Source organism: Cariama cristata, unplaced genomic scaffold (assembly GCF_000690535.1).
Source record: "Cariama cristata isolate BGI_N322 unplaced genomic scaffold, ASM69053v1 scaffold2572, whole genome shotgun sequence".
NCBI classification, from domain to species: Eukaryota; Metazoa; Chordata; class Aves; order Cariamiformes; family Cariamidae; genus Cariama; species Cariama cristata.
Window position 1 is genome coordinate 58,573 of NW_009605312.1, and position 9,715 is coordinate 68,287.

Sequence of the window (9,715 nt, forward strand, 5' to 3'; positions counted from 1 at the left end):
TCACACTTGTGTCTCTAGAGAGTTTTGCTAAGGAACATGTTCCTTGTGGTTCAGTTTGACATGTTATTTTGCTATCCTATTTATTTTTGAGATAATCTTGCATTTCTGTCTATTGTCCATATATTAAATTATGATTTTGTAATTAATCAAATTACATACAAGAAAAATGATTATGGTAATAGCTGCTTGGCAATTTAATGATGTCTGAAAAAAAACCCCCACATTTGTAATTACATTACATTACAAATGTAATTCTACCTAAGTAACAAGTCCCAAGTGTTTCATGGAAGCAGAACTAGATTTTTAACTGGTGGCCTCATGAGACATAAGAACTGACAAATTTCAGCTTGCTAAACTTGACTTAGGTGGAAGTAAGAAAAACATACATGCATACATACATTTTTGTACTTTAGATATTTATATGTATATATATCATTCATATTCAAGGCAATACAAAGAAACACTTCATTAAGGCACACAGACTAATGAGTTATCTTTTGAGACTTTTTTAAAACATGTCTTATTAATTTGCTTACTTCCTCAAGTCTCTCTTACAACTTTATTATGAAAGTCTGAGTCCTAACATCATTTGTTTTATAGACAGTAGGTTTAATACTTTTCTTTATCTAAGCAGGTATGAACTTGTAGAGTATGCAGACAAGGTGACACACGCCTATTTTTAATAGTCTTGACGTAAGAAAACATCATCTTACACTAAGGGTGACTCATCTAGAAATGTAGTTAAGATCAGGTTAATACAAAACATCCTAAAAATTTCCATTAGGGCTACTGCCTTTGGGGTAAGTATCTTTGAGCTCTAGTTCCAACATGTAAACTTTTAAATAGTGCTTCTCTGTAGAAGTTTGTAACTTGAAGTTTGAGACTCTCTCCTCCTTTTTCTTTTCTTAAGGGCCCTTCTGCAATGACTTTTTCACAAGAGCATGCACTTGTGGATTGGATGTTTTGCTCTCACATTTGGCTAAATAAGTATCTGCCGATGTAGATACAATTGTGTTTTGCAAGTGCCAAGGAAAATATTGTAATGCCTTCAAATTGTTTATGACTGTTAGGAGCTACATACTATGTTTTGTGTTATATGAAGTACCCATGTGACTTTTTTTTTTAATAAAAAGAAAAATTGACGTAAGCCTTGTTTGTCAAAGGACAGATATCTTACTCAAGGTAGGCTCAGTTTTCATGGGCACACTCATTAACCAGTGGCTGTTCTCTGCTGTGAGGCAAAGAAATAGACTGGCATGTGAGGAGGTACTCCTCAGTTATTGTCAGGTGAAAACCACCCTTTTCCTTGTGTTTCTACCACAACATCTTCCTCTCTTTCTTGTATAGTAATATTGGTAGGGGCAGTGTCAAGTTTGGCTTTTGGTTTTTGTGGCTGCAGAGAAATGTGGAATGGGTAAACAAAAAATTGTTAGATATTTTTGGTTACCTATGTTAAACGAATAACAATTTAAACTCATTCTGTTGAGCATGAATAAACTAAATGCTTGGCAGTAATTATTTCGTTTTTCTTGTGTTTACAGCGGTAGAAACATCTCTGTTATGAGATACTAAAAATACCAGGGAGAACCATACTGAATTTCCAGACCAGTCAAGCCATTGCTGTGTAGAAAGTGAAAATGGAATTCTGATAAATTAATTTACTGTTTTGAATTCACTGCAAACTTCAAAAGTATTTTTACGAATAAGATGTGCTTCCAAAATAGTGGGAGTTGTAATGACAGACCAAGAGTGGCATGGTATGAACATATGTTTACAAAAACAAGTGTATGTATACACATATATGTACAATTAAGAGAAAAAATTTACGTCTGTAGGCTAAAACCTATTTGCCATTCAGACGCATTTTTATTCTTATGGTATTAATTCTCTAGGATATGATATTTATGATCTTTATTCATACAAAGTATTTTAATTGCTTGTTTGTGGCATGCTTTTCAGGGTAAACTTTTAAGTCAGTCATTAGAGTATACTTAATACATTATCTAACTAAGGTAGTTCCCTAAACATACCCACATTTTAATTTATAATTTTGGGTGGGATCTTAGGGTAAAGACTATAACAGGTGTTACTGAATAATAATGTGATCTAAAGCTTTCAGAATATCAAAGAAAGGCACAGAAAAACTGAAATAACTTTTCTGCTGGAGAGAGAAGGAGGTTTTAATGGAACAAATTCTGAAATTCTGTTTCGAATTTATGTTTAATGAAGAAAATTCCTACCCCTTTCCCGATAGAGAAATTTAATGTTTAACTTAACAGAATTTGGCAGTGTAAAGTTTTAACTAGTTTTAATTTTATGCAAAAAATACGCTCTGAGTGGATGTTAAATGTGGGAGGATTACTCCATAATCAGGTGCAGCTGCAAAGAAGCTGAGAGTAAGTCGGAGATGTATATTGGGAAGAGGAAGTTTCCGGGGAAATACTAAGTTTAAAGTAGAGAAAGTCAAAGCAAGGTAATGTAATAGTAAGAGAAAAAAAATAAAAGGTTGGGCAAATGAGAACGAAGGTATGGCATGAAAGTAGGGAAGAAGAGTAGAACAGTTGTGCATGGTGGGAGGACAAGAGGTAACAGGCAAAAACTGGACCAAGGGAAGTTCCAGCTCAATAAAAGGAAAAGCTCTTTCACCATGAGGACAATCAAGCAATGAACAGGTTGCCTGCAGAGGTTGTGCAGTCTCCGTCCTCAATGGTGGTAAAGTGGCAGGGGGGTAAGCGGCTGAGCAACCAGGCCTGACCTCATGGGTGATCCCATTTTGAGCAGGAGTTTGGACTGGAGACCTCCTGAGGTCCTGTCCAGCCTGAATTATCCAGCAGTCTGATGAAAATCATAATTTTGTTAGCTGAGTATTAAAATTCTTTGTGACATGGCCATGATGTGGCTTTCTGGAATGACTGTTTCATTCGCCCAAATAGACTTCTGAAAACCAGAAATGAAACGTGGTTAGCTTTCCTGGCAGTCAGCAGAAGTCATGAAATCCGTGGAGTTAGGAGCCAGTGCTCCAGCTGCGCTCACTGGGTTCAGTGTGGTTACGCTGACAGAGAGCTCCATCGGCTCACCAGAGGTGGGACACAGGCAGTCTTGGGGAGGAAGGCTCCACTCAGCCTTCCTTCCCACAATACAGCAAAGGTGCAGACCATCTGAATTAACATATAGATCTTTTTGGGCATTTGAAACTGTTGGGATTTAAATGGAAATTGAGTTTTAAACCTCAAATAGAACAGAACTGTTGCTTTGCTGTGATGATTTTATAAACGGTGATTTCCCAGACTTGCTTATTGATTTTTTTTTCTTGATCATTTAAAATCATGCAGCATCTTTTCAATGTGTGTATTATCATTACTTTAATTTTTTCATACTTTATTAATAGACTTTCCCCCTATAACACTACATTCCTCCTCCAGATTAAAAATACATTTTTTCACACTTCATTCAATTTTGCTTTCCCCTTTATTACATTCTACCTGCGAAACTTAGTCACTTTTTCTCATTTATATTCCAGGAAGTCAGAGGTTTAAGGGCGCTGTGGAGAGGAATGGGATGGGCTTTTATGCCTATCTTTGCAGTCTTTGAGCAGACTCTTGTGAGGTTAATTTTGACACTTGCTGTTGATAACTGATTTCTTTTTAAAAAGAACTGTCTGAGCGTAAGTTATGGTGCCTTTTTTGATTCCACAGCCTTCTTCCACATGTGGATTTTTGTAATAGCTCCAATCTGACCTTCTTCAGTAAAGCACTTAGTTCAATAGAATCTGAGTTCTTGAAATCTGATATGCCAGTCTGGTTTATTATGTACATCTATCTTGAATCTGCAGTGTATCTGCATTCTGTGTACAGTACTAAATTCAAGTGGCTCTTGCTCTGATTTCAATCTACTCACTGGTTTGTTTCTGCTGATAAGAAATTAATTCAATATGGCTTCCCATTGACCCATCTTTTAGACTGTAAACTTACTCTGTATTAAGTAGAAACCAACTTTGATACATGTTCAGTATATTTTTTTGCCCAGTGAATCTATGAGAAGACAATTTCTCCCACAGTTGTGGTATCCTGTGATTTCCAGTCCTGTGAGAACTGGCCATGCTTTTTTTATTCTCACTTTCATCTAGTTGTGATGGTTTATAAGCAGATGTTTATTGTTCTCTTTCTTTCTTCCCCATTCCCCATTCTTGCTAACTCAATGCAAAGCCAGTTGCTGCCACTATTTTTGTTGTCGCGTTATAAATACTGGACATAATAAATGCCCATGATTCATAAAATCTTTGTAATTATCTTTTGGGATTCTCAATGGTTAATTCACTTTTCCTGCTCACAAAAAAATTGCTTAAAAACCACAAGTCACTTTCTGATATTGTTAACTCTGCAGCCGCTTTAAAATTAATTTTCAGGTCTATATGTCTATTTTTGTAAAGTCTTTGAGTTTACAATAGAAAATGAGATGTTTACTTAAGTAATGCATCTGATTGAACTTATTGTGTGGTATGTAATGATAAAAAAAAACCTTTACACATGCAACAAATATGTATCTTTATATTCAGACTTGTTTGAAGAGCAGTTAGGCCATATTTTTATAATTTCTTTTATGTCTTTCACTACTAATTTATTTTGTGGTGGTGGTTGGTATATTTCTGTCCCTGAAGTTTCATTGAAGTTTGCTTTAAACATAATTAGACACTACATTTATGAAATTTCAAGCTGCTTATGGAATGGCTACTCCAAAGACATTGGAAGTCTTATGTTTTGTACTGCATATTAATTCAACATCTAAAGGATAAAATCCTGAATTAGAAGTGAGAGTTCCAGACTTGAATTAATTTGATTTGTTTGCTTAGAGAAAGGAAAATGCTCCCTGAATCTTGAAACTGTAGTCAATAACAAAAGAAAATACTAGTTTTCTGAAATATTTACTTTATGGAGCAGTTCAGGCAGTAACTTGAAACTATTGTTCTTGGCATCAACAAAATATTATATTTCCTCCCCTCGCCATGAGTAAAAGATCTAAGAAGTTCTCTATGCCAAGATCTTTGTCACGTACTCTGCAACTTTTTTGATACTGCACAGTTATATCTGCTGTCTCCCTGAACAGTATCTTCAATACTTTTTTTTTGGCTATTATGTAGTATATGTTGTTGGGAACAGGATTTATGCTATCTCCTGTGTTTGTTTTTTTTGGGTTTGTTGTTGTTGTTGTTGTTGTTGTTTTCTTCTTGTTGTTTTTTTTTCCCCCTCAGTGTTGCTGACACTGCATTTAGTGATCTGTTAAAGTGATAAGTGGTATGAAGTTTTCACAAAGTTATTTTCTTGGTTCTCATCTAGTGCCATTAACGTGGACCTGGAAAAATATCTTTTCATAGAAGTCGCTTATTTAAATGGGCTTTGAGGACAGGCTTGTGTGATGTTTCCACATTGTACAAAATCATATAAAATATAGTATGAATTTTGTATTTGAGATGAATGTTATATAAATTATGTAGTTATATTAACTGTGCCTTGAAATAAGTCATCTTAAAATTAAATTTACAGCTGTTGAAAAGGTTCTGTCAAGAGACAGCAGTACATGGATTGAAGATAATTTTGATTGATTTATCTTTGCATGAAATACTAAGGTTTTTTTCTTGATCATAGACAACCTATCACAACAAGTTTGTGTTATTACTGATGTGAAGGAAGCTGTTGTACAAGTAGGTTTTCTCCTTCAGGAATCTCTGAAAAGCCAAATAAAAGTAAGTACAACTCTATGGTTGTAAACTGTATTATTAATTTAAAGTTTCTGGTTGTCACAACTCGTAAGAAACGATGCTAAATAATGTGAATACAGAAACTGAGACCTCCTGTGTCACTGTAGTGTTTATTACAAGGGATTAACACCAGGTGTGGAAGTTACCAAGAAAGAAGCATCTTCTGCCCAATTATGCTGTAGAGGAGGAAGTTACAGATCCTCTTAAAATGTATATATTAGATTAGAGGAGAAATTGGATCCAGACAACAGAGAGGCCATTTTCTTTACATTTTATGAATTCAGTAAGCCCAAATTGTTACAAATATGTTACAGAGGAAATGCTTTTGTTACTTTGAAGTATGAATTAAAGTCTTAACCAATTAAAGAGTAAGTTGTATTCCTGCAGAGCTGCGAATGCAAAGTCAGATTAATCAGCCTTTTGCAGAGAGATAGGGGTACATTTTACTCATGGTGAATGCTCATTGAAGCCTTTGCTGTAGGATATTGATGGAATTTTCTACTGCCATTTAACTATATTTTCTTTTTTTCATTATCCCTACTAATAGAAGCATCACATATTTTCATTTTCCCAGAGGTGATTAACATTTGGTAATTGCTTAAATCTTGACTGATCTTGGAGTAATTCTTAATTATGTGATGATATCACATCTTTCTATTACCTAGAGAAACAGGTGGGGAATAGCTGTTCAAAAATACAGGTTTTCTGATTTTCATAATGTTACTTCTGTAGTGGTTTTATTCATGTCTGTTGATCTTCTGCATTGTGTGTGTAGTTAATAGTAGGATGTTCTTCTGTAGCAGGCTATATTGCTATTTTATATCTAGAAATGTCATTTGATATTTTACTCACAGTTTTTGTTTGGAAAGAATTGTATTTAGTATGGAAAAATCATGCTTTATATCTATTAAATGTCTACATTTAAAAGTGCAAAACATTAGCAGAGTTCAATAAGATCTTGTCTCGTCTGAATAGCTGTGTAATGGAGCAGAAGTATGTTTCCATTTCACTGATACCAGATCTATTGCTATTTTTCCTTTTTTTCTCTCCATTTACGCTATTCTGCAACTACTAGGAACACATCACTTACCCATATTAGAAAAAAGGTACTTCTTTAAGTGTTGACTTATCTATAGCTATATATTATCTTTGCATATAACCACTTCAATCATACTATGACAAACACTTCCAAGCCAGTAAGAAAAGTCACAGAATGCATTATGTTTGATCAGCCAACACTGTGACTCCAAACTTAGCAACCTCAAATCAGACTGCTACCAACACTTGTTAAAATTTACATGTTTCCAAATTTTCACTGCAAAACCAGTTAACTGTTGGATTGGCCGGTCACCTGAACCTGTGGTACTTTTGAATAAAATACATGTAAAATGCCCACAAACAAGGTAATGAGGGCATAAAATAAAGGGATTCCTATTGATATGGGACTGATTTTTTTTGATGGCTCTATTAAATCAGTTCATTTAGTTGATGATTTCTAGCACTGTTCTTCTCTTTTTTGATCCATGTTGTCTTTCCTCATAACGAAGTTAACTGTTAAATTTCTCTTCAACGCTTTCGAAACATTCCTGGACTGACACTTCCCAAAGAACTCCATCAAGATCCGTCTTGTATTGTTCCTTGAAACGTCCTTAGTCATTCATTTTTGTGAACCCTTAGATTGAAAATCTATAAAAACTAATATTTATGTATTGACTGTCTTGTTTTTAAACAGTAAAATATCTAAGAGTTAGTTTTTAAGCTTACCAATGTACAGAACTACTAAATTTGAAGCACCTTAGAAAGGCTATATCCACTGGCCTATGATTTCCCAAGTGAAGCACAGTAACCTTGTGCGAGAGAGATTTGACTCTAAAGTGATTATCACATTGTACAAGCAAGTTAAACATACCTCACGGAAAGCTGGGTCTTTTCCACAGGCTAATTGGAGGGTCATTGATCTAAATACAACACTAATTGGGAATGATTTAGTAGAGTACATATTATCTGAAATTTAAACTAACTATGGTCAGTATTTTAACATTTTAGATAGTTTTTACACTCTAGCTCTTAGTAGCAGCCATATTTACTTTTAAGATATTAGTTAACTTCTAGATGTGTCCTTGAAGAATCTTTAAAGAAGAATTCAAAAGAAATTTTGTTAGAGGGATTTCTGAGAGAAACTCCAATAACATAATAGTGCCAATAACAGGAGAAAAAAGACCTAAAAGTTGAACTGATAAGATAAAGAAAATGAAAAAAAAAAACTTTCCTAAAAACTATTGTTAAGGCAACAGTTACTGCTTGTGAAGTACTTTAGGTATTTTAATCAGTGTTACTGTAAACTGTATAACTAATAAATGAATGTTTTGCATTCATTGTATGTATGTACATATACTCAATGTAAAGCAACAAATACAGCTTAAGATAACAGCTCAAAGCCTGTTTAAATATTGAATGTGGTACTTCTGTTGGGTTGTGGATTAAGCGACATTTCGAGGGAACACAGCAGTGTATTGCTTCTGTTGTTTGCTGCTATATATAATATGTCTTCTAGGCAGAAATAAAGCTCATTTGAGCAGTGGAACAGTGAGGTTTGCAGGTTTAATAGAAGCAACATGAAGATTTTTTTACCTTATTTTTAATTTTTTTTTTTTTTTTTAAATTGGCTACAAAGTGTTTTCTTAGGGAACAAATTTCCCTTCTGTTCCCTGGTTTGGTGTTTTACTTAAGACAATCCTGAAGCTGATAATGTAGGAGAATCTACTTTTTATTTTAATTTGGGTAAGATAATTTCTTAGCTGGTGTTATAGTTAAAGGTTGCAAAATATGTATGTCTGTGATTAAGACAGTATTTTAAAGTATTCACTGAGGAAATTATTTTCAGGAGAAATTCTAAATGAGTCTTGTCATATGCAGAATCCTAGACTAACTGTGCACCTGGTCTTTCATACATACTTCTTCATTGATTTTATTTTTAGTTGCATCAAGACAAAAATGTATATGTATTTGAATGTTATAAAGATTTTCTCAGGTCTAAAATTGTTAGATAGTCTTGATCCTATGAACAGTGTTTTCATCTCTGGGAAGATCTGAAAGGCAGGCAGCAGCGCTGGTGTCTGATACTTCCAGGGCTGTTTCTGGAGTAGCTCCCCCAAGCAGCATGCTTCACCAAAAACTTGCAGAATATTCTGCAGGGCGTTGGACTCTATGCTTCACTGTTCAGTCACCTAAAAAATTGAGCAATTTTAAATTCTCATAGTGGAAATAATAATTGCCAGTTTTAAATAATTTGAATGAACCAACTGCCATAATGGTGGAAGGTTTAGCATAGTTAAGGCTGAAGTCAAATTTGTGACACAGTAATTTTTTTTTTCTAATCAGGTTGAAGCTATATCGATATCTCTAAGCAAAAATGATAGCCATCTACTAAACATCTTTTCAGGATGGTGCTACAATTTTGTTTGCATAAATGTAAGTAGTAAGGATGCATGCTTTTAGTTTTGCACTTAAAGTTGTTAGTAATGGTAAATAATAACTACATATTTCAATAATAAGCTGTTCGTTATTTCTGTCCTCTTGGTGTCTCTGTTCCGATGCTTCGTGTTTCTGATGTGCACCAAACTAGACCTTTGAGATACTGGTCCATTCTTTTTCTCCTGGTTCTGCGCTTCTGTCAGTATGTTGTTAAACCAACCATGAATTCTTGAACAAAGAGAGATGAAACTGAAAGTAGTTTAAAATTTCCTTTTGTAGATATTGTAGTGAAGTTAATTGTCTCAAGAAGAGGTATGTCATATGTGTAGTCATCTAACTGTGCATTGCTACCTTGGTCTAAATTAGCGTTTCCCATTTTGGACACGTGACATGCCATGGAATCTGTATTTGGGTCCCTGTATGGGAACAGGAAGGTTTTAGATGAACCATATCCAAGACCAATCAAGACTCTTAAGTTTGTTATAT

The 9,715-nt window shown here is 34.4% G+C and overlaps 1 protein-coding gene across 1 annotated transcript in view; it reads left to right on the forward strand.

Moving 5' to 3' along the window:
* ISPD (isoprenoid synthase domain containing) overlaps positions 1 to 9,226 on the forward strand; it is a gene marked incomplete at its 3' end in the record, with an annotated part of 60,927 nt that extends 51,701 nt beyond the window's left edge. Inside the window, exons 5-6 of the mRNA XM_009695888.1 lie at positions 5,643 to 5,740; positions 9,137 to 9,226. Of these exons, the coding sequence (XP_009694190.1) occupies positions 5,643 to 5,740; positions 9,137 to 9,226 (188 nt within the window). The remainder of the gene's footprint in view (positions 1 to 5,642; positions 5,741 to 9,136) is intronic.
* Between the last annotated feature and the right edge of the window lie 489 nt (positions 9,227 to 9,715).